We start from the raw sequence: 25371 nt of genomic DNA, 5'->3' as shown, positions 1-25371 counted from the left end.
AAAGCGGTATATGGTATGTGTCAATGAGCCCCAACAGTTGTTAGAGCACTTCAGTACTACTATAAAGCAGTAGTGTGGCTCCCGCCTTTTATATACCGCTTTCATAGTTCAATATCCTGCTTGGTGTAGATCGGGCCTTAGTCCTGTCAAAGGCAAGCCCCATATGAACCTGCCCTAGCGAAGACATGTCAAACCTCTTACTTTCAAAACAGTTCAGAATTTGTAATTTGTGAAGCTGGATAAAATCACATCTTTCTTGGATCTCTTCCTTGCTTCTTTCTATTTCTTCGCCAAAGCAACAAAACGCAGAGAAAGTGATTCTAATGGAAGTTTAAGCAAGGCTCATGGCTCCCTCCACTTGAGGGATTAGAGAAGTTCTAAGATGCAGCCCAAACTACTTCCTTTGATGTAGCTTTCTGGTGAATCATTTAGTGGGGGCAGCCTTAATCACATCAAAGGCACTTTTATCTGCATCTTCCTGTTTTCCAGCAAGTTGTGCCAATAGACTTTACTCAAGAGAGACACTGTGCAACTTTTCAACAGTTCTCTTGCCCATCCTATAAAGAAGTGCATCATTTCAGAGTAATTGCGCCTAGGCATTCACCTTGAATGTGTTCACGACTGTGTTAGCTCCATGATTTTAAATCAAGGACGGACAACTTGTGGCCCTCCAGGGGTTCTGGCCTACAACTCCCATCATCCCTCACCATTGGCAGGCTAGGGCTGATGAGAGTTAAGGCCCTCCAGATCTTTTGGACTACCAGATTTGCCTGCCCTGCCTCTATTTAAAGCCCTGCACCAGAAGTGTTGAGTCTCTGGCCCAGCTGGAGTCCCAATCCATCTAACAGGATATTTTAATTTTTAAAATATTTTTATTTAAAAAAATGTATAAAAATGTTATTAGTTTTTAAATTAAAGTCCAGATTATTGGAGTTTCCAGAAATAGGTCTCTAGGTTTCAACTATCATATCTGCTACTGTGCAGTAGCAACCAAATGAGTCTGGTCCCCAGTAAATCGTTTGATGTTTGGGGCTTTAAAACAAGAGCTCAGTGTGATCGTTAAGAATTTCTATAGCACTCGGTGTGCACAATGTGTTTTACAATTCCCAACTCACTTTTTCTGACATTCTTGATGTTCAAATAACTATTTAAATATATTGGTAGTGATCACATTAATATAGTCTATGGTGTTTGCAGTGTACAACACTTTACAAAACTCATCTCTCTCGCTCAAATTAACACGGGTGTGTGTGTGTCTTGTTTTCAGAACCTGATCACACAAGCTAGAAGATGGTTGAGAATTTCTTTTAACACTCTGAGCTCCATCAGACAAGCGTTTTATTGCACGCTCGTTGCTGGGCACTCAATGGATTTTCACGGGTCCCTCTCATGATGTTGTCTGCCTCCCGTGTGCCTCCTGCCCCTTCTGGCCTTCCTCACACAGCCCCCCAAAAAACCCAGCCAGAAAGTCCGATACATTTTCTCTATGCGAAGTAAAAGTGCCCTTCCATCCCCATGTATTGCCATCCTCGCGCTATGTTGCTTTTGTTGGGGGCGGTGCCGCTGATGAAAGAGGAGGGCGGGGCAGTTCTCTTCCAGCTTGCTGAGTCTGTCGGTCAAACTAACAGACTTGTGTTGAGCCAGTCGAACGGACTTTTGCTGCTTAAACCCCACCCTCTTTACCAGTGGAATTAAATGCTGCCCAGCCAATTAAATGCTGAAATGGTAAAACCCTAGACAACAAAACCAGAGTGAGGTGGAAGGCAACCACGTCCATCACCCATCAAGAACCAATGAACTGGAGGGGGAAAGAGAAGAGGTGGGGAGGGCACAATAGAATCATAGAATAGTCGAGTTGGAAGGGGCCTATAAGGCCATTGAGTCCAAACCCCCTCCCCTCCACTCAGTGCAGGAATCCACCCTAAAGCATCCCTGACAGATGGTTGTCCAGCTGCTTCTTGAATGCCTCTAGTGTGGGAACGCCCATAACCTCCCTAGGTAACTGGTTCCATTGTCGCAGGAGAGCAAACAACTGCGGCAATCATGAAAGGGACCAGCGCTTGCTGTGCTAATGAAATGGAGGTCAAAATTGTGGGTGCATACCAGGAAAAAAGTAGGTGTGACGGAGCCCTTTAACAGCAGACAAAGCATTCTACAAGTCCAATCTACTGAGTTGCACAGCAACCCTGTGGGTTTGTTGAAGGCCATTTAGAAAACTTCCTTTGATGCACGGCTACAAATTTAGCATCCGTCCAACCCTTCATTTGTCCTGCAAGGGCTCACTCCCTTCTAGTTTCAGTTTGCAGTGCCAAGGTTCAACCCTGGAACTTAAGTAAGAAGAGATGAAAGGGCCTCTGAGCAGGTGCAGAGTGCATTCTTTAATGAATTCTTCTAGCATTCCCCCTGCCCCCCTTTTTTTGGTTATAAGAATGCATTTTGAAATAAAGTAAAAAGAAAGAAAGAAAAAAGAAGAAAGGCAACAAAAAGAAGTATTTTGAAATAAAGTTTAAAAAATGTATAAAAGCAACGTTAAATAATACAATATTTAATAATCTATAAATAATCTAGGCCGTTGATTGCTCTCATTGGGAGGTTAACTGGGTCCCGGTGCCCTCTCCCGAAGCCCAGGAATTAGAAGGATGACTTCTCGATCCGGAGATACCCTTTACAAGTCACTGCCAGGTGGATTGCAGCACGGCTTTCCCCCATCCAAACCCAGCACTGCCCACTCCGCCACCCTGCCCTTCCTTCTCCTTCCAAGCTTCCCCCTCCCTTCTTCCACTGGGATATTTCGGGCTCCCCCTCTCTGCCTCCGCTTGAAACGGATCTCCGTGCCGCCGCGCTCTCGTCGAACCCCACAGGCTCTTCGGCCACGAGGCCGCCGGTCTCTCGGCCGGCTTCGCTGCGGGGGTGAATGCGTGGGCGAGAGGGGCGTGAGCGAGGGCGCGGGTGTGACTGCGCCGGGGGTTCGGCGTGATTTACGGCTCTGCTGAAAACCGCTTTTCCCCGCAGCGGCAGCGGCAGCACCAGCATTACCGGCCGTCGCAGCAACAAGTCAGGTAAGAGCCGCGCTCTGCGCCACAGCCTGGAACGAGGGGGGAGCCGGGGACGTTTGGTGGACACCAGGGCAGGCAGTGCCGGGTATTCGAAAGGCGTCAGAGGGGTGGTTCAAGATGCACCGGGGAGCAGGGCCGGAGAGGCAGGCAGGCAGGCAGGCAGCCCCGGCCAGGCGCTCTGTAGCAGCAGGGCGGCTGGCTGCAAAGCTCCGGTCCCTGCAGAAATCAGCGGTCAGGGCTGGAAGCAAAACCACTGCGCTGGAGACATGTTTGTCCCTCCAGGATCTGCAGGCTGGCCAACGTTTCTCCATCCTCCACAGATATGTCGTCCCCGGCAACATCTTGCTCTTCCCTCCCCCGCCCCCACAATCTCAGCATCCTTCGGGTAAAAAAGCCACCCCGACTCCCCCCCCCCCCAACACGCATCTTTTCCTCCCAGCTGCAGACCGCCAGTGCTGCTCCCTTTCGCCTTGCTGCTTCACTCTGCACTATCTCTGGATGCCGAGTTAATTTGGCATAGAGGAGGCCGATTTCTCTCTGTGCTGCCCAACTTAACAGAAACACCCCCTACCCACCCTGGTTGACCTGGATATGTCAGTAACATAACGCTATAAAAAAAAAGGGGGTGGGAATCTCATAGGAAATCGGGTTTCCAGGACAATTCGTAAATATAGCAGCATCTCACCCACCCCCAACCTGGCACCACCCCCCAGATGCTGTGGCCTACAACTCCCATCATCCCCTGGATGATGGGAGTTGTAGGCCAACGCATCTGGTGGGTGCCATGTTGGGGAGGCTGCTATATAGCGCTAGGCTTATTTTCTGTCAGCGCAGCACTTTCAAAAATTCTCTAGCGTTCTTTACGGTACCTCATTTTTTAGGTGCTTTTATTATTATTATTATTATTATTATTATTATTATTCTCTTTAGAGAACAGATTTTGGAGGTTCAGTGAGGTGGAGGCAGCCTCAAAGCGACGACTTGCTGTGTTGAAATTTGAATGAGACTTATTTAATTTCTAGAATTCATTTGACACTGAGCTTGGTTTACTTGTTCCCCATAATCGCTGCTTGGTTTTTATTTGCAAACAAACAAAAAAGGTAAAATCCAAAATTAAGCACTTTAAAGTCTCATTGATATCAATGGGAAGGATTAAGCACATGCTCTCCCACTGAAAAGCGCTTAACTTTGGCTGAGTCATGCCCAAATCCCCAAAACATGTCAGCAACAGGAAAGCTAAAAAAATGCACATTGTCTCATGATTGAGCTGCCTAGCATGACATTTCTGTTATTTAACCAATTTTTATCCCACCCTTCCAAGGCTCAGAGTAGCTAACAGTGGAACAACTTTCACTTCCTAAAATAATAAACAAAAGCTACAAAGCCACACTGAAATGTGGCAGCTGATGCAGGATCTTAAGCATTTTTTATTAGTATTTGTTGCATCTATAACTTGCTATTCCTTTGGGAAGCTCAGAGCAGCTTATGTGGGGCACTGACTTGGCTGAAACTTTCTTAGCTTTAACAACAAAGTCACATTTATCTTTGGACCGTATTTCTCTAGGCACACATTTCTTTTTTTAATCATGTTTCTAGCCCTCATTACTGCGGAGAAGACAATAAGGATGCAATCCTCTGCACGTATAGACAGAAAAAGTTGTACAATTCGCAAGCCAAGAGGCTTGCTGGGGGATGCTGGGAGTTGTAGGACTTCTTTTCTGTTTAAATACGCATAAGATTGCACCCTAAGTTGTGGAGAAGCTAAGACGGCTCTTTGTGATCGCCAAGAGGCATGACTTCTACTGCTGCCTAACATTTGTTTAGCTCCACAGGGCATTTGGCCCCGTAAAGAACCAGCTGTCTGTCCAGAGAAAGTGCAACTCCATGCATCTATCTGTTTCGTTTCATTGTTTCCATTCTGTTTCCTATTTGAAGTGCTTTGACCATTTTAAAAAGTGCTCTATAAATGTTTGTTGTTATTTCTGAGCATAATAATTATCGCTGAGTCAGCCCATTACCGCCCAATCCTATGCATGTTTACTCAGAAGTAAGTCCACCCAAGCTCAGTGACAAATGCCCTGTAAAACAGGGGTGGGCAACTTGTGCCCCCCCAGATATTTTTTTTACCTTCAACTCCCATCATCCCCTAGTTAGTGTAGCCAGTGGTGAGAGATGGTGGCCAAAACGTCTGGAGGGCCATAAATTGCCCAGCGCTGTTTTAGTGCAAAAGCCAGGCCCTTGGGCTATGAGCAGCCTTTCCCAACCTGGTACCCTCCAGATATGATGGACTACAACCCCCATAATCTCAACTTGGTTGGGGATGAGGGGCACTGTAGTCCAACACAACAGAGCGCACCATGTTGGGGAAGACTGGCTAAGAGTGATTCTTTTTATACAACCCTAAAAAGCCTGTTGTTATTCCTAGGGATTTTGGAAAGTAATGCAACAGAACACTTTTGAAGAAAGCAGATACCCCTGGCAGGAGTCGTTTGAAAATGTCAGTGTCTGCCTGCCATTTCGTTGCCCGCGATGTGGGGACCACACCAGGTTTCGGACCCTGTCTTCCTTGAGAGCCCATCTGGAATACAACCATAGTTACGAAGACAGGAGCCTCTTGACAAAATGCAACCTGTTTTCATCCCTCCACAATACAGAACTGATCCCTTCTTCCGGGCCCCTGATGCAAGGGATGCTTGGAGATGGTGCCAGTGTCATGAAACCAAAGCTGTCCTATCTAAACTTCTGTGATGGGGCACGAGAGACTACGAAGAACAGGAAGCCGCTGGAGGTGGAAGCCGAAAGGCCTGCGTCTTATGGGTCAAATTACACGTCGGGGGAGTCCACAGACGAACCGATTTCTAAACCAGGCTTGGCGGCATCGACCACAGACTCCAAGGCCTCGTTCGAGGCCCACGTAAGAGAGAAGTTTAACAGGATGGTAGAAGCTGTGGACAAAACGATTGAAAAGAGGATCGACAAGCTTACCAAAGAGCTGGCCCAAAAGACGGCTGAGCTCTTGGAGGTCCGCGCCGCTTTTGTGCAGCTTTCGCAGAAGAAGCAGGAAGTTCAGCGGCGAGAGAGGGCCCTCAACCGGCAAGTGGACATTGCTGTGGAGATGATTGCAGTGCTGAAGCAACGGCTTACGGAGTCTGAAGAAGAGCTCCACAGGAAGGAAGAGTAAGTGGAAGGGTGGTCAATGTAGTAGCAGGAGGAAGGTGGGTTTTTTTTAATGTACGTAGTAAGAATTTCCAGCATGACTGGACAGGAGCAAGAAGGCCCATGGGACTGGTTCTGCTTTAGATCCAACTCCCCCAACCTGTTGCCCTCCAGATGTATTGGATTACAACTCCCATCACCCAACAGACAGCATGGTCTCCCAGACAGGATGGCCATCTCCCTCCATTCCTTCTATTTGCCCTTCCTTTTGGAAACATCCTGCAGTAAGAGCAAAATTATACTGCCTAAAAATGCATGCACTTTGCAATTTTAACAATTGTAGGTTAACTGTGGGTTGTTTAACCTGTGATCGACCTATAGTGTTCAAATTTCGACATCATATAGCAACCCTGGTTGACCCAGTTGGAGGTTGAATATTCAAAATGACCCTGGAACGCGACTGGCACACACTCTGGCAAATTGTGGGTTAACTAACCCATGATTTGCTGCCATAATGTGCGAACTGGGTCAGTGTGTGGGTTGATGATCTTGAGAAAGAGAGTGATTGAGACAGAGAGAATGTGGGGGTGATATTTTAAATATAAATTCTCACGCCCTGTGCTCTCATCAACTTTCACACACTCGCACTACCGCCACTGCCACAAAACCCTTTTGAAAGTTCTACCTACCTACCTACCAAGGAGGGTGTGTGTGCCCTCTCCACCTTGGCAGGGGTGCCTTTTGAAACCCAGATTGGTGTTTCCAAAGTGTTGTTCTTTTCTTTGCTCTCCAGGGCACTCTGCAGGCTCTGCTTTTCATTGAGTTCAGCTAAAGATTGAAGGTGAGGAGCTGCCGGAGATACCATGGGGCACAGTCAGGCCACGGGTTCCTCACTTCTGTTTCATACCAATATCTTTTCATAGGTTTCCCTGCTTATCTCTATCTGTGTCTCCTTTTCCTCATGATTTAGAGTGAGGTGTTGATCTACAGATTTTAGAAGGAAAAGAAGGCTTGCATTACAGGAGGTTAAGAATTCAGTTCCAGGCATAATAAAAAATCATCTAGATATATTGGATGGAACTTTTATGTCCTAATGTCATCCGGTGGGATGATCTGTAGAGAAAGATGCTTCTCTGTGAATAAGTAAACAGGGCAGGGGTGCAGAACCTCAGGCCCAGGAGCCAAATCTGGCCCAACTGGTCCCAGTCTGGCCCTCTGGGATTTCCCAGATGTACACACCTCTTTCCCCCGGCCACTGATCATTTCCCAGCTTTGATGCAGATTCCCACCCACCCCCCATTCTAAAAGGTTGAAATGCCTCTTCTGAGGCTTACTGATTGGCAGCAAGTTTTTTTCGGTCCCATCCCTTTTGCCCTTGGCCACGCCCACCACTGGAATGCAGCCCCCGAGAGTTTCTCCAAAATGGAATCCAGCCTCCGGGCTGAAAGAGGCTCAACAACACTGGTATAGGGAGATGCATTCTGCCCTGCTGTGCTTTGGCTTCAGGAGTGGAGGTAAAGATACAAAGGTCTTGTTTCCAAATACGCCGCCTACCCCAATTCAGCAGCAAGTCAGAGCTGCAAATGCTACCTTATGGGATCATATCTTGGAAAGAATCATAATTTGGTTTCCTGCCGGCATTCGTAGCAGATTCCGAAATCATGTCGGCAGTTCCAGCTCATCTAAAAATACTTCCATGTTATATTCATTAAAAATGTAGTAATTGCTGATACATTATTTATATGTGAACTACTTTAAGGCTTCAATCCCCTACCTGCCCACTCCCTGGTATTCCCATTGACATCAGTGGAAGAAATCGGGAGCAAACTGATCAAGGATTGTGGTTTTTGGTGTCCTTTAGTATTCTCAGACACCCTTCAGGTAGTTTACAACACCTTGACATGTTTCAGTTATATGTACCATGCTGCTGTTACTAAGATTGGCTAGCAGGTATAGAGCAGCAATCCTAAACACCATTAACTAGGAAGCAAGTCCCATTGGATTTAGTAAGACTTATTTCCAAGTAGGCAGGGTGAGGATCCTACTATAAGTTTTCCGGTACTGGGAGGAAGGCATAATTGATACCCCTATACCACCGCTGGAGCTTGATCTCACACTGGCCCCTCAGTGGTTGTCCCCTGTTACAGTAAATAAGTGCCAGACGAAGTCCCTACACACAACAAGAAGCAGGAAAGCAGGGTAGGAAGGAGTAGTGATGTCCTTCTACGTCCACCACATTTTTTAAACTAGTACTCCTGCTCATAAATATCTGTATTCAGTAAAGTACATTGATGGCCTGAAAGCAAAAGCAACTTACCTTCTAGTGAACAAAAGTTTCCACTCTTGTCTGTCTGGAGAGAAAAATTACTCAACCCAGGCGATCAGGCAAATGTCTGTTTACAAGCCTGTTCTTATGACACTTCCAAAGGATCTTTTGAAATAGCCTAAGAGTCCCTTCATGGAGTCCTTCTGCCTTTAGTTTGTGTGCGTGTATTTAGCTAAAGGGAGTTCTGGGTGGCTCTGCTCCACTTGTAAAGTAATGGGAAGCCGTTTCAGCTGCCATGACATAACCCACTATTTATGCAGTGATATCTAGAACAGGATCACATTGTTCGGGTGGGTTCAGGTGAAGTTTTGCAAAGCTAATACGTAAAGCTGCAATCCTATACACAATTACCTGGGAGTAAGCTCCCTGAACTCAGTGGGGCTTACTTTTGACAAAACATGTAGAGGATTATACAGTACACAGAGTCATTTTTGTTCCACAACAATAAGTTTAATTTCCCACTCACCCTGGGAACTGGCTTGTTGAATCCTCCCCCTCCCACATACACACGGCAGCATGACCTCCTCCATACCGTTGGCCAACCTGATTTTCATCTTATGCTAGAGTCCCCATACTGTTTCTAAACTGCCTCCATGAAAAGATGGGGGTGATGAGATTAATTTGGAACTGAGCAAAAACCCTGCCATGTTTTAGATATTAGCTTCCACAGGGGCCAAGAGAACAAGAAGACAGAATGGTTCTCCACTCAGGGAATACTGCAAACAGCTAAAGCTAGCATACGATGTACTGTGAATATGATCTATTCCCTTTAGCGTTTGGTTGCCTGCCTTGTGCTTTCTGAGCCCAACACTGGAGTTTAGGGACTGCCAGGCTCTGCAAAGAAATCCAAGGAGAATCTGATCTCTCATGGTAAGGGCTTGTTTTGCAGCTATGATGTCCCAGCATGCATTGCATCCTCAATCTAGAGCCAGGTTCTTGTTCTGTTGTAGCCTTTAAAAGAAAAAGGAAAGAAGGCAACAAAACCAATCACCTAAGAAATGATTTTTTAAGACGATAGATAAGATAGAAGTTAAGGGCATCAGGGAAGGCAACAAATAAGATTTAGGGCAAGTGAAGCAATTTATATTGTGGGAGCAATGCAAGAATGTAAAAAGAGTCATGCTGAATCAGACTGAAGACCTATCTAGTCCAGCATTCTGTTCCCACACCAGTCAGCCAGATGGAAGGGCCTTTGCATGGCATAATGCTAATAATTATGATAATAATATTACATTTATGTGCTGCTTTGCCACCACTGAGTGAGCCTCAAGGTGGCTCATAGTCAATAGTCACTAAAATACATTATGCTTTGGAGAGACTACTGTTCATAATAGGATAAGAGAGAGAGTAAGAGAAAGGCAGGAAAAAAGATGTAAGGGTTATGCACAAGGGTAAGTTTAGATGTGTAAGCATGGCTTGGTTGTTGTTAGTAGTATTTATTTCTTAGTTGCCTTTTTCTTTTAAAAAAAGTCTCAAGGCAACTTACAATGATGAAACATACAAACTTCAAAACAGCTAAAAACACTAAAATAGCACAGCCCCGCCATCATCTGTGAACCATCACTGGATTTGCCCAGCAAAAATACCAAGATGTCAATACTGCACCAAGCAAATTAGTATCATGGTTGGGTATGCATGTAGGTGGTTCCTAGAGAGATGTAAAACAAAAGGCTAGTTTTTAGTTTGTGTTGTTCTTCCACATATCACTGCAAAGATGAATATCCACAAAATTATCTGCCTACCTGCTCCCCTCCCACCGCCCTGGTTGCTTTGTTTGTTTTAAAGGAAACCACACAGTTGTTCAAAGGCATGTCTTCTTCTCTGGGAACAAGTCCCTATTCATGGCCATGTTCTTCAAGACCCAATTGTGGGTGCTGGAGAGTTGGTTATGCATTCTGGTGAGAGTGCTTATTCACTTCAACCAGATTTTGGGGGCTGAACCTTCTGCTAATTCTCTGAGTGGAGAATTCTCTGAGTGGAAAATGGGGCTCCCTCCACTCCTAGCCAAAGGAAGATCAGGTTTGCTATTTTGGGGTGCCTGGCTCAAACTTCTGCCATCACACTGAATTAGGGTGACCATATGGAAACGAGGACTGGGCTCCTGTATCTTTAACAGTTGTATAGAAAAGGGGATTTCAGCAGGTGTCATTTGTATGCATGCAGCACGTTGTGAAATTCCTTCTTTACCACAACAGTTAAAGCTGCAGGAGCCCTGCTCCTTTCGTATCTGGTGCCACCTGGCTACCTCACCACTGCTGCCACCTGGCCACCCAGAAGCCAGGTTAGATGTACTTCCAAACAGTAAGGTTGTTGTTTCACGGGTAGCGTAACTCTGTCCAAAACAGATCGTACACCTAATCCTAGCTCCCCAGAACTCTGGGCTAACATTATCTTTCTCATGTCTAGATTAAACTACAGTTTGTTCAGTGTGTCCAAAATTGCTAGCAGATACCAATTCAGAACTTTCTTTTCTCCTCAGGATTTGAAGATTGAAATGAGAGAGAGAGGGATAGAGAGAGATGGGTAACCCTCAAACTCAGGAACCAGGGGTAATGCTAGTTACGTTAAAAATTCTGGGACCAGGCCCATTGGACACAAATCTACACAAAATTTGCATATATTGATTTATATCTATATATGCAAACATAGAATTAATTGCGAGGATTAAATTTCAAGGAGGCAAATTAATATCTCATTTCTCCTCTCCCATAATATTAGAACCAAGGGGTCATCCCATGAAGCTGGGCTATTCAGGACAGAGAAAAAGAAGTACTTACTCTTCACACACTGTACAGTTCAACTATGGAATTTGCTACCGCAAGATATGGTGATGGCCACTAACTTATATGGCTTTAGAAAGAGATTAGACAAATTCATGGAAGATAAGGCAATCGATGGCTACAAGTCTTGATGGCTATATTGCCACCAGTATTAGAGGCAGTATGTCTCTGCCGACCAGTTGCTGGGGAACACAAGCAGAAATGTACTATTGCGTTCATGTTCTACTTGTGGGTAGCTGGTTGGCCACTGTGAACGTAAATTCTAAACTAGGACCATTGGTCTGATTCAACGTATTTTCTTATGTTCTTATGCCATTTCCCTTTTCCAAAGTGGCAAAACAGACATCTTGCCACTGGAAGATGATCCCTTCTGCAGGAAAAACATCCCACTGCCCAGAGGGGTGGAACCTAGTGCTGTTGGTGCAGGATCTGGGCTGGGGCAAATATGGCACAGAGGAAAGAATTCATTTTTATTACCTGGACTTTTATTTCTAGAAGCAGCGTGGGCCTGACAGGTGCAAGAATTACACCAGTGCGGTTTGCTTTTTCAGTTATGTGCCTGTGGTCCTGGGAAGGTTAACGTTGCATCTGGCACTGAATATACCTGTGGTATAGGCAAGAGGCTCTGCGAATTAAAAGCTAGCATCCATGCTGTCCTGTAGCTCATTAAAAAGAATAAGGAAAGGCCAGCGTTCTTTACAATGACATTTCCAATAGAGCTGCATTTTTTTTTTGTCCTTGCAGAGAAGTAGTTACATTTAATCACTTCCTGGAGGAAGCTGCTGAGAAGGAGTTTCGGGGCAAAGCCAGGCTCCAGCACTTCATTGAGAATCTGCTGCAGCGGGTGGATCTGGCAGAGAAGCAGTTAGAATATTATCAGAATCAGCAGATCATGGAGGACTACAGTGATGTCCATGAACACGTGGTGAGCCAAAAACGGTGGTCTGTTTTGTTACATTGCACTTCACCACAGCAGGAAAATGCATGCGGGTTTTTAACGTATAAATAGATGCAACCTGAATGAATGGACACTTTGCTTAGTGTTTTGCAAGAAGTACTTTAAAAAGCACCTCTGTCCTCCTTTTGGTTTACGGTTTATTTACATGTTAAACTCATGTTCTATATCAGAAGCAGTTGCTGTGCTTTTTAGCTATAAAGGGCACTTGAAATCCTACATTTCTTTTTAATCCTTGATTTCCTCCAAGGAGCCCAAGCGTGGAGGGTGTACATGGATTTCTCTCCCTTGCAATTTGATCCTCAGAACAACCCTGTGCTGTAGGTTAGGCTGACAGACGTTGGCTTGACCAAGGCATCCTATGAGTTTGATGACTAGGTAACCCAATCTGGTACCTTCCAGATGGGACTACAACCTCCATCATCCCCTGGTAGCATAATGACCATTCTGCCTGGGAAATTATGGGGGTTGTAGTCCAATCCATTTGGAAGGCACCCGTTTTAGATGGGCTGATGCAGGCCAATCCATCTCTACTAATTAGAACATAAGAAGAGCCCTGCTGGATCAGACCAAGGGTCCATCTGGTCCAGCACTCTGTCCACACAGTGGCCAACCAGCCATCAGCCAGGGATGAACAAGCAGGACATGGTGCAACAGCACCCTCCCACCCATGTTCCCCAGCAACTGGTGCACACAGGCTTACAACATGAGAGATGGGGAGATGAATCTCAGTCCACATCAAAAGACATATTCAGCATCTTGGAGACTGAATGTGCCAGTGGATACACACCCAGGCACATGCCCACATGAGCATCAGCAATGCATATGGGATGCCTGCCTTTCCATGTGGCTCTACCTTGCTGGATTGAGGCAAATAGCTTTTCAGAGACATGAAGGTGGGGTGACAGAGCCAGGGTTGCCAGGCTGCGACCCAGAGACATGACACGGCGATCATATACCACCAATTCTGACACAACTGCACCAGTTCAGTTCAACGAGCTGGTGCTTGCCTTTGAAGACCTAAATGGCTTGGCTCCTGGGTACCTTTGGGAGTCCTTTCTCCTGTATATTCTTCCTTGTTCCTTGAGAACCTTTGGTCAGGCTCTGTGTGGGCTCCATCAGGTGTGAAGAGCAGGGCTTTTATTGTGGTGGCACCCACACTCTGGACCTCTTTACTGAGAAAGATAGCTGCCTGGTCACCTCTCTAATTGATTTCTAATGCCTAATCTAACGAATACAAATACATTTTAAAATATTCTCACCAATAGTCATCATAAAAACACTTCAAAATATAAAGCATGTAGGAAACACAATTAAACTACTGAAAAACATCCCAATCAGCAAAGATAAAATGCAGAGCAAAAGCAGTTTTAAAACATCAGCATCAGCAATTAAAAGAAGATTGAAATAAAAGGTTTGTTAAGGCCCTTAAAGTCTCCTCCTATTTATTTATTTATTTATTGTATTTCTATACCACCCAGTAGCCAAAGCTCTCTGGGTGGTTCACAAAATATATATATACCAGCCCAGACCCTGAGATAGTTTTCAAAGGCCCTTGTCCTGGTGCCCCTGCCAAATAAATTAAGGCAGGTGACTAGTAAGGAAAGGGCCTTTTCTGGTGTGGCACCTTGTTTGAGGAATGTCCATCCCAGAGAGGCTTACCTGATGCCTATTTTTAAGTGGCAGGTGAAGACCATCCTGTTTTCCCAGGCATTCTAATCTTTCAGCTTCTGCTGTTTTTAAATTTGTTTTTCTGTTTTTAAATCTTTACAGTGCTGCTGTTTTTTACTTTGGTTTTATGCTGTAGTTTGCAACTTTTAACAGTTTTATATTATGCATTAATGCGGTGTATTTTATGGTTTTAATTGTTGTGAGCCACCCAGAGGGCTTTGGCTATTGGCAGCAGAGAAATGTAATAAATAAATAAAAATAAATAAAACAATCAAAGGGAGGGCGAAAGACCCATCCCTTGGGAGGGAGTTCCACAAAGACCATAAGGTCTAGTCTCTTATGCTGCCTGTTGATCTAATGGTCAGTCTTGGAATCCTGGCAGGTTCAAACAGGCATGGGTGTAGGGTAGCCCCTTACACATTGTCAAAAAAGAGAAAACACATGACCACAAATGAGACAAAACAGGACACAGTGTTGCATAGCAATTGCATGTGCTAATGTGTGCGTGTAGATGCAAATTTAGAAATAATTACTACAATTGAAATAGAAAATATCTCAAAAGCTGGAAAACCATCAAATGATTGTTGGACATGGGGCCTGGGGAAGGGTTGTGATCACTGGGGGAACCATGGAGGATCAGATTGGGATCCTGGGCAGGCTGGATTTGACCCCTGGGCCTGAGGTCCCTCACCCCTGCCATAAGGACATAAGTGCTTTGCTTGATCAGACTCAAGGCCTCTCTAGTCCTGCAACCTGTTTGCCACAGTGAACAATCAGATGCGCCAATGGGAAGCCCACAGGCAGGACATGAATACAGTAGCATCCTCCTGCATGTGTTCACTAGCAACTGGTACTCAGAGCTATCCTGCCTCTGATACTGGAGGCAATATATAGTCATCTGATGATTAGTAGCCATTGATAGGGCCTGTTCAGAAGACATCTTAAACCACGGCTTTAACCATGGTGGTTAAGCCAGAAAGCCAGGCTGTGTTCATAAGACACCTAAACCATGGCATTAACCACAGTGAATAAGACTTTTTTGCTTTATTCACCATAGTTAATGCCATGGTTTAAGGTGTCTTCTGAATGGGGCCATAGTCTTTAACCTCCATGAATTTATCCAATCTCCCTTTCAAACCAATATACAAATATAATAAATAATAAGTTCCTATTGTGGATCCTGATGAAAAGTTTCGATAATGGGTTCCAGTTGGACAAAAACTCTTTAATCAGAGATGACAGTGGAATAGAAAATGAGTGTATGTGCTTGCAGTCAATGATAACTCTCCTCCTTCATGTCTCTGAAAAAACTATTTTCAAATACCTCCTTCATGTCTCTGAAAAAACTATTTCTCGATTCCCAGCATGAATTTCATCTGAAGCATCAGATGGCCCTTTTAAATGAAAGGTAGTAATAAACAAGAGTAAACAAAGAAATGTGACAATTGAGATTGCACATGAAGTCTGCATGGTAGCGTCACACCTCTCCAGATGAGCCATGACTGCTAATTAGTTCAGGAGATGCAAAATAGCAAATGGAAAGCTTGTCACTGGTAAATGCCCTCAGAGTTGTGATCTGAAATAAAAAAAGGCAATATCTTTTATTGGACCAGCTGAACAACACTCCTGAAAGGCATGCCAGAGAATTAGAATTCATGATCTCGTGGCAGGCAAAGGTCTGAGTTAAATGGAGACCTTGGATTACATTTCTTTGTATGCTTTCCATTGTAACACTTAAACTTTGTGTATAGGCAGAATTGTGTGTATATCTGATAATTCATCAGAATGTCAGAAACTGCTGTTAATATAGTTCCTGAGAGTCGCAGCTTTCATTTCAAACAAAAAGTTTATAGCCCTTATGGCTGTGATTATAGCTTTGAGAATATGTGGGCAATGCCTGCTGAATTTTCCACCTATTAGGAAGTTCAGAATTCCATGCCCCATATAGCTCCATGACTCTGTTCATGAATAATAGAACCAGAATGAATTATGAAAAAATGGTAAACACTGCAGAATAAATCATGTAAAATAAAATAAATTATGCTGATTTGCCCAGTCTGCATAATTTAGGATGCATTCCTATGCATGGCTTCCTGGAAGTCATTGAATTTCTGAGTTAAAATGCATAGGATTGGACTTTATATAGATTGCAAAATTCAGTTCATCTTGATGCAGAATTTGGAGACAAACAGTCTGGATTATTCACCTCTAGTGGAAGTGACAAGTGACACGCATCGAACACATTCGTTGAGAAGTTGCCTCCGTTGAAATTAATGGGAACATGTAATTTCCTGATAGGAATTTTGCTTCTAAGAAAATATCAGATGCATTCATCAAACTGGTTCCATGCTGAGCCTATCTGGATCTGGTTTTATGACATGTAAAAATACTTTAAAATTCATAAGTGCGAAACCAGATCAAGTCAGAGAGCTCCTAGGAAAAGGATTCTGGAAATCTGGGATGCTTTTGTTGTCTACAGCTTGTGCTTTATTTCTGCATTTAGATAAAACCATTTGAATAGAAAGGAAATGTTCAAAAAGTGAATTTACACTGCAATCTTCTTTCCACTTGTTTGGGAGTAATTCCAATTCAAATCCAAAAAGTTTAATTCCGAATAGGCATTTATAGGATTACACTATTAGAAAACAAATAGATAAAAAATTAGTATTTATTCATGTCATGTCAATTTGAATAATATGCATGTTGTGTTTTTAGTTTACAGATATGTCATCCAGTAAGAAACCCCGATGCCTGTATGTATGTCATTTCATATTCTCAGTATAAAGTAATATTTTTGATACTACGTTACTGAAACTGTGCATCCTTAATGTTACATTTACAGAGTTCGCTATTAAATCTGACCAACTTTTCTTGTCCCCCCCTCCACTTCCCCCCCCCACATCAGCAGTCGAGGAAATCAGCATGGTTTTTACAACACCCCTGATGCGAAACCTCATTCTCTTCAGAAAGGACGAATGCACCTCAAGAAAGCCAAGGAGGACAAAACCTGTGCCCATCCAGTTAAATTATTTTATGAACCTGTTGACTGTGTGAGGGACATTTGGAGACCTCAGAAGAAAGGGGACGTGGCAAATGCTGCCCGTAAGGTTAATGCAAAATCAAAGATCAGTAAAAAAAGCAAACAGCTCTACTAAGCATATATATGTATGTATTTAACCTAATCTATCTATAAGTGCATAGTACAAGATCTGATAGCTTTGAGCTACCACAAAGAAAGATTACCAGCACAAGGCTATGTGTGTCTTCTCGGAACTAAGTCCCCCTAAACTCAATGGGACTTACTCCCAGGGAAGTGTACAAAATCCCATTGAACTCAGTGAGGCTTACTTCTGAGTAGACCTGCATAGTATTGTACTGCCAATCACACCCATTGCGTAATCGCTATATATTTCCCTGTTCATTTGGGCAATGACTTGATATATTTAATAGATTATAATAGTAATACATAAATATAAAAGACCAATTTAACTGCCTCATTTCTAGAACTTTGGTTGTGTATGTGAGGTGGCACTTTATTTTTGCAAGAGGTTATTTCAGTTGCGTCTGGCATTTCACATACAAATGGTTGTTACGATTGTATGTATTTGCATTTATAATATAACCACAGCCATTCGTTTTGGCAGGTCGATTCATGACAGAACTGTTTACTGCTCCCATTAAGAGGGATCCCTTCTGCCTGGCACCTCGATAAATTAAACTCTCCTTCCATAATGCCTGGTCGGGGAAAAGTTTAAGGATGGATGTTTTGAAGGTGAAACTGCTCTTAGCTTGACTGTGCTTCTTTGATTCTAAGGCATGAAGAACATTGATGGCTTTTCTGCAAGAGCAAGTAGCTTTGAGGAAACTGAATGGGTAATGGTCTCCCTCTCTAGGCCTGCTGCTGCCATCACCTTCTCCTGTCACCTAGGACAGGCGGTAAGGATGATTTTTGGGGAGCCAGCTGGAAGCTGCATATTACTGGTGACCTAGTGGCTAAAAACAGGATATTCATCCCCCCACCTTTTTCTCTAGAATAGGTGCAGGGACCCCAATCCAAATCTTCAGAGCCACTCTATGCCCCACACTAGGTTCCCAAGACAAATTCGGGGACTCTTGTACCTACTCTAGAATAAAAATGAACACAAAGATGTAGTTGCCAGTCGCAGATTTAAAGTAATGTCGGTTTTGGCCCCCAAGACAAACCATTGAAGTGGTTGATCCCTGCACTTGCCTGCCTGGAGGGGGGAGTGCAGGGGGAGGTTCTTGGCACTGCCATTTCTCAGTGGCTAAGGCACAAGGGAGGATGGGGATTCACCCTTCCTCTCTCTTTCCATACAGCAGGATGGTTACCCCTGTGGTGTGGACGGCACTGCGGTCAAGAGCCGCAGTGACGTATTTCTGTGCCTTGACAGTCAGGGCAGCTGTTTATTTATATCACGTTTATATCCCCACGCTTCATCCAAAGAGCTCAGGGCTGTACATGGGGGCTATTTTGCTTTGTCCTTCCTAGGTTGGGCTGAGGGAGAGTGGTTGGCTCAAAATCATCCAATGAGCTTTACAGGTGAGCAGTGGATTCAAACTCAGCTCTCTCTGGTCCATACCTGAGAACCCATGACATCCATTTAACTGGATTTATATACTGTTGAGCTGCTCTTGTTGTTTAACTTGGTATTGCAGCAATCTGTACTTCTAGGTCCTTCATGACACTTTGATCCCTGGGATCGTCCCTGTGCATTCAGATGACACACAGCGGATCCCGAGATCAGGGAGGGATGATCCCTCCCTTGCCCCGGGATCTCGCCCTCCCCTTTAGGCCCAGTTTTTCCATGGAAAACTGGGAGGAGCCGGGACCTGCACACGGGGCACACTGCTCCTCAGGAGCACTGCGCCCATTGGGGCCGGGGTGGGGGGAGCAGGGGAAGTAATTATTTTTTAAAAAATAACACCTTTTGCGCATGATGGTTCGTGCTGCTGGCCCTTTAACTGTAAAAAAAAATGGCGGGCGCGACGCCTCTCCTTCTGAGGTCGTCGCACTCCGCGTGTAAACAGAGGGGGATCTCGCGATAAAACCATCGCGAGATCTTCACCCCTCCGTCGCGGACTAAGGAGTAGGTCTAGCTAAGGGCTGTGTTAGCATTTTGCTATTCTAAAGCCAGGCTCACGGGCAGAACTTGCTCTCAACTAAAGTTCCCATATATAGTCTTTTCTTAGGGTCAAGCTCGGTGCAGTGTCACCCAAGAGAATGACTTGAGGCCGCATGATCTGGTGCTGTTATATTGTGAATGCAAAGTAAGTCTCAGTCTAGACCAAGCCTGGAGCTGCACATATGCTGCTCTCTGCTTCCTATAAGGGAGATAATAATTTATCACAGATCTTCCGGTGTGGCACCTCACTTCAAGGCAGCGACAACAGGACTTCCAAATTGGAGGAAATAGCGTACCTCACCCCTGTCCAATGGCATGGGGCCTTATTAGCTAACTTATTCAGTTAATTCATCAACTTTGATCCTCTGTAACAGGTGTGGGCAACATAAGGCCCACAAACCCAAAATGGCCACTAATTTTGTTTTGCAGAATCCAGCATGACTCTGTGGCTGCCCCCCTCCAGAATTCTGCTAGTTCTGTGTGCAGTGAGGGACTCCGTGCCTTCATGATTTGGCATGTGCCACAGTGAGTGAGGTTTGTGGCTAGTTTAGTGCAAGGGCTACAAACTCTCTTTGGGTGGGAAAGTGTGACCTAGTTCAGAGCTGGTAAACCTATAATGGGCTGTATCACGACTGAATGTAGGTCAGGGCTCATGTGTTGGAATGATCCCCTGCCAATTATTTTTTTAAAAGACAATTCCTCCACACAGAAAACGAGCACGTTGGTGATAAAGCTAGGCTAGAACCCTTCTATTCCTGATCATCTAGTTTTCTTTGTGGAGTTTTTTTTTGTCTATAGAAGGAATCAATCACGTGCCCTGGTCCCATGGTCTGAAGGCATATGAGGCAGCCATCTTACTGAAGCTAATCAAATCTGAGATTGGTCAGTGCTTGGAAGGAAAATCACCTGGGAACAACATGTAGTCACCTTGAGTTTTACAGTGGAAAAAAGGTGTAAATCAATCAATCAGCCCCTCCTGCATTCTGAAGCGATACAAGCCACACACAAGTTTACCATCTCATTAAGAATGAGGCCTGTGTTTCATACCCTAGTAGCATATGGGATTGCTGTTATTTGTAGACTCTCTCATCCAATGACAACATTTGCTTAATGACACTAGATCTTGATCCTTGGAATACTAAAGACTCCATGAAGATTTTTAAAGGTTTGTATTTGGCTATAGCTAGCCAAGTATAACTCCCTTTTCTATCCAGAAGAGTTGGCACAAGATATAAAACCTTAGCAAGGCAACCCTGAATACCACGCTGAAGCTTAGTTTCATTTCAAACCATATTCTGCATTTCATAACAAACTACAAAAGGAAACAACCCATACTAAGTCTAGCTGTCTGCTGATAGCTGATTAATCACCTGCCTTTTAAACAATTGATTGATTAAATTTTAATAAATATGCCTAATTACCATTCATTTCTTCCTTACAATTTAAAAAACAAATTGTAAGAAGGAAAGGCCACTTTATTTTACTTTTATTTTTCTCTTCCTATGCTTATTAACACATCAGAACCAAAATAGTGTGCCCTTAATACTTATCCTCACCTACTAAAACTCTCACCCATTTACAAATTAGTGAACGCTTTAATGGCTTATTATTAAACTTTGCATCTTGCTCTTGGAGCCGTTTTTGATGCCTTTTTTGGCTGAAATGTGGGGTAGAAATACTGTAAAATAAATAAATAAAGCTTGCAGGCCTAATAATGAGATACATCCTGAGAGAGGGAGTCTATTACCTGTGTGTGTGTGTGTGTGTGTGTGTGTGAATAAAAGGTAAATGCCATTAACAGCATCAGTTCAGATTCTGCCATTTTCTGTACATTGGCTTCAAAAATTTGAACCTGGAGACTTGCTAAAGTTTTATCTTTGGCCTGTTATAGAACTACTGAAAGATCTTGCTTGGGCTGTTGTTTTTTGATGGCTGCAATTAATGGGTATTGAATTTGCTCAATGCGAACAAGATTCAACATGTGCTATACTTCCAGAGTTCAGTTTTTAGGCGTTTAGAAAAATTATTGGACTATGTCCCTTATGTTTACGTTTTTGCAATTTTGCACTGACTTATGATGATTCAACTCCAGTGGGGCCCTTTAGCACCCTGTTTCTTGCCAGGGCCTTATGCTATTCCAGAGACTATTAATTGCAGCTAGAATGATGGGAAGAGGAATGGCCAACTTCTTGAACTTGGCAGGGGCAGCAGGCAGGCAGGGGGAGCAAATTCTCCCTGGCTAATGTAGTTTAGGTGCATCCCCTGGCCGTAACATCATTACCCCCAGCAGCTTGGCAAAGGAATTAAGCAAGCTCAGAATGTTGACTGGCAGGGGTGGCTTCATGTTCGAGGGGACACTGGCAAAGTGCCCTGTGGTGCCTCCCGACCCTGTTGGTGGACCCTGACAGGCTTACCTGGCAGACATGGCAGGAAGCAGTAGCACCAGGTGTCTGAGGGCCACCATTTTAATTTCCCACAACGTTCCAGAGCAACACTACATCAGCTCTACTAAGAATCCTGGCGCAGCCCAGAGGATGGGGCTGCAGGGGAAGTGTCAAAAGCAGGGCAGGTGTCAGCAGTGGGCTCTGTCAGGATGCCCCAGCATCTGCCCAAGAATGTGAGGTGGTGATGCCAACCCTGCTAGAGGAGCTCCTATAATATCAGAAGTGCTGGGGAACATGGGTGGGAGGGTGCTGTTGCACCATGTCCTGCTTGTTCAACCCTGGCCGATGGCTGGTTGGCCACTGTGTGGACAGAGTGCTGGACTAGATGGACCCTGGGTCTGATCCAGCAGGGCACTTCTTAGGTTCTTAAGTGTGGCCAGGTGTCAGCCACACACCGCTTCTCACCTTGCACACATCCCTTTCATTGGAATGAGAGTGGTGCCTGCCAGATAAGAAGCTGCACTGTGCCTTGCATTTCCAGTGTTCTAGCATACAGAGGCATACTGTCCCCATTCAGAAGACACCTTAAACCACAGCTATAACCATGGTGGTTAAGCCAGAAAGCTGGGCTATGTTCAGAAGACACCTTAAACCATGGCTTTAACCATGGTGGTTAAGCCAGAAAGTTGGGCTATGTTCAGAAGACACCTTAAACCACGGTTTTAACCAAGGTGGTTAAGCCAGAAAGCTGGGCTGTGTTCAGAAGATACCTTAAACCTTGGCTTTAACCATGGTGGTTAAGCTAGAAAGCCTTATTCACCATGGTTAAAGCCGTGGTTTATGTTGTCTTCTGAACAGGGCCAGAGTCTCTCATACTAGAGCTAACATATAGCCATCATGACTAGCAGCCATTGATAGTCATGATGGCTATATGTTGGCATGGAAAGAGTGGCATGGACTGAGAAAACCCAAGGTGGGGTCTCCCTAATCCAAGCTGCCAGTTGGTAAACCTGGAAAAGTTTCTCTTTCTGAGTTGATCCTTACAGCAAAAACAAGCCCTGCAGTTCTCAGTATCACACACCTGGGGCAAGGATTTTATTAGCTTAGAATGGCCTCAGGTGGCATGCTCCATCAGGTTGTGCCAAGTAGAAGGATCCTACTTTTGTTGCAATGTTCTTCTCCGTTACTTTTTGTGGATGTGTTTTGGTCATGCTGATCTTCATGCCAGATTTAGAGGTATCTAACATCCTAGCGATGTTACAGGAAAAAGTAGTTTTCTCCAGAGAAAGAAAAGCGAATAGCTGAGCCACGTGTATGTGTAATTTATTTTTAAAAGCTCCTTATAAGAGATGTAAAATGTCCTTGTGTGAGGTGGTTTTACAGTATGTGTATTAAGACTTGTAGAAAATGGGTTTTTTTTTTAATGACTGGTAAATTTATTTTAAAAACATACATGTTACTATGATTATGGCAATAAAAACAGGGTTTGCAATATATTTAACAGGTGAAATACAGGTAACAGCATTTGCTGTTGTATGAATAATCCTAGATAGCATTTGGTGATAACTCAATCTGTTAAATTATTGTTTTATTTTATCATGTAAAGGGAACAGTTTTTGAATATGTCCAACTTTCACAATGCTGTTTCAGTTGATAGTTCATATCATTTGATAATTGCAACTTCAAGTGATGACTCACATGTGTGGATGGTTTATTGCAGATCTAATTTCACAGATAGGGCTTCCAAATCACCTCATGTCAGCTCCAAACTAATGCTTTCCAATGGAATAAATTCACACATTTGTAGTGCAATCCTAAACATATCTTCACAGAAGTAAGCTTTGCTGAGTTCAACAGGGTTTGTTCCCAGTTTAATGTGTATAGGATTGCAAGCTTAGGGTAAAACTGGATTATAAGAAGCGCGAGACTGCCACTGAAAACAGCAGCCTCATGTTGAATTTTCCTTCTGCATTCATAATAGGCTGGCTTGGACTCAATACTAAATGATAGTTTAGCGTTATAAGGATGAGTCGAACCATCCCAAGGGCTCACATGTCCCCCTTTTGTTCCCGCGTGTGGCCATGAGCAGTTCAGAAGGATTTGCTCCCATTTTCCATTAAACACACTTTGCTATATTGTCCAGATCTGGATAAACCATGGTTAATCTTAACTATTGTTGGTGGAAACAAATGAACTTCATAAACCATCATTTATGAAGCTGACTTGTTTTCACTAACCATAGTTAAGATTAACCATAGGCCAATGACCCGTTAAATTGCAGTTTATCTAGAATGGAAACAGAACATTTTAATCTCCTGATGGCTGCATCAGAGGAAGAGAGAGAAGAGGGGAACAAGCAAGCATCTGGGGTGGCTAGGCTTATTCTTGTAGTGCAAAGCCATGGCTTAACATCATATCTACGCAGCCAATATGTATGTACTCTACCTTGCCCTCTTTTTTCACATCTTTATGCTGTGCATGTCCCTACCCTGCACCCTACAGAATCCTGCATTGGTAGGAGTGGAGAAACGCTCTGCATAATGTCATCAGGACCCAGGGTGAACTTATTTATTTATCAAAGAAAATTCACAGGATGCAATCAACTTAAGATTATTATTTTATTTTATTTTTTACAAAATGTAAGACAGTGGTGACTGGAAAAGATACCATGTGTGTGGAGCACCTCCTTTAATGCAGCTGGATAGCTGTGGTAACTGAAGCAGGGGAGGAGGTAGATGATAATGTCAACCGTCTTTTCCCCTTCCAGATGTTTTGGCCTGTAACTCCCAGCGTCTCTCACCATGGCCTGTGTTGTCTGGGGCTGATGGGAGTTGTAAAGCTCCATCCGATGAGCATTTTACTGCACGCTCGTTACTGGGCATTCACGGATTACTCACATGACGTCGTCTGCCTCTCTTGCGTCTTCCACCCCTTCTGGCCTTTGTCGCGCCGCAAAACCCCCCAGAGAAAGTCCAGTTGCTGCTCTCTCCCACTGGACTGAATGGGGCTAATTACTTCCTGTTTTCAGGAAGCGACATCAGAGTGGCGACAGAGAAGGGATGGGAGCCGCACGTTTGACCTAGATGTGATGGGAGTTGTAGCTAAAGTCTTAGCTGTTACTGTTGTCGCTTCAATGGCTGCTTTTTCCACAATGGCTACAGTGGGAAATAACCCCCTCACATTGGGCGTCAGCTTCCTGGCAGCTAGAGCCACCCCCCAGCCTTTTGAGATGCTATTGTTGCAGCTCCAAGTGTAGTCATACACTACATGTGATCGAAGAGGAGAACGTGACATGGGGCAGCCTTTTCTGGCAGGAGCTGTGCCTTCCTTATAATGTCTAGTTCTGCCCTTGGATTCCAGCCTCCAAGCTTAGAGGAATCAAGTGGAATACCTGAGTGGGTGAGTCAGCCCTAAGTCGTAATGAAATGTTAGTATTTGTTTAGTAGCTCATTGTTCTATATGACATCTTGCCGTGTTGCCCTTTACATGCTGGTGAAGAGAATTGTGTTGCATGTTCTTATTTTGTCAGGTGCTATGTAACGAGAGGTTTCATTTGCAATCCAAAACAGCCTCAAAACTATTTAAGTGTTTCTTCTGCTTTGTGCTAGGTTTCTTTACGACTGCGTGGGGGAAAATTGCAGCCCACGTTCTAACAATGTGGTGTGGGGAGAGGGAATTTTCAAAGATAGCTCAAGCTGGAATGGCACATTACAGTCCAGGGATACAGCAAAAACAGCAGCCCTGTGTTGAGTTGTCCCTTCCTCATCCATGATTTTTAGTTCCATTGACCTGACATCCCTACAACGTGTAGAGAGGTGGCATGGCAATACATCACTAGCTGGCAGGAGTAAGAAAATGTACATCACAAGGACAGCAGGACTCAGGAGTAAGTTGAGCTA

The 25371-nt window shown here is 44.2% G+C and overlaps 1 protein-coding gene across 2 annotated transcripts; it reads left to right on the top strand.

Annotated features, from left to right (window-relative positions):
- The first annotated feature begins 3040 nt into the window (after positions 1-3040).
- Positions 3041-17513, top strand: ZNF365 (zinc finger protein 365). Of its 2 annotated transcripts, none has more exons than XM_063131636.1 (5): positions 3041-3059; positions 5482-6233; positions 12063-12243; positions 16660-16697; positions 16853-17513. In XM_063131636.1, exons 2-5 carry the CDS (start codon positions 5497-5499, stop codon positions 17097-17099), a joined length of 1203 nt encoding a protein of 400 aa, XP_062987706.1. In that variant the 5' UTR covers positions 3041-3059; positions 5482-5496; the 3' UTR covers positions 17100-17513. The 2 variants fall into 2 exon arrangements, with proteins under 2 accessions (XP_062987706.1, XP_062987705.1); XM_063131635.1 differs by having other exon boundaries at positions 16850-17513.
- The last annotated feature ends 7858 nt before the right edge of the window (positions 17514-25371 follow it).

Source organism: Elgaria multicarinata, chromosome 8 (genome assembly GCF_023053635.1).
Source record: "Elgaria multicarinata webbii isolate HBS135686 ecotype San Diego chromosome 8, rElgMul1.1.pri, whole genome shotgun sequence".
NCBI lineage: Eukaryota > Metazoa > Chordata > Lepidosauria > Squamata > Anguidae > Elgaria > Elgaria multicarinata.
Note: the sequence above shows the minus strand (reverse complement) of the source record. Positions and strands in the feature narration are given on the sequence as shown.

Coding starts and splice junctions, on each gene's coding strand:
- ZNF365 (XM_063131635.1), top strand. CDS start 5,497: ATGCAACAGAACACTTTTGAAGAAAGCAGATACCCCTGGCAGGAGTCG. Junction 6,234..12,062: donor GAGCTCCACAGGAAGGAAGA/GTAAGTGGAAGG, acceptor TTGTCCTTGCAG/AGAAGTAGTTACATTTAATC. Junction 16,698..16,849: donor AGTAAGAAACCCCGATGCCT/GTATGTATGTCA, acceptor CCCCCACATCAG/CAGTCGAGGAAATCAGCATG.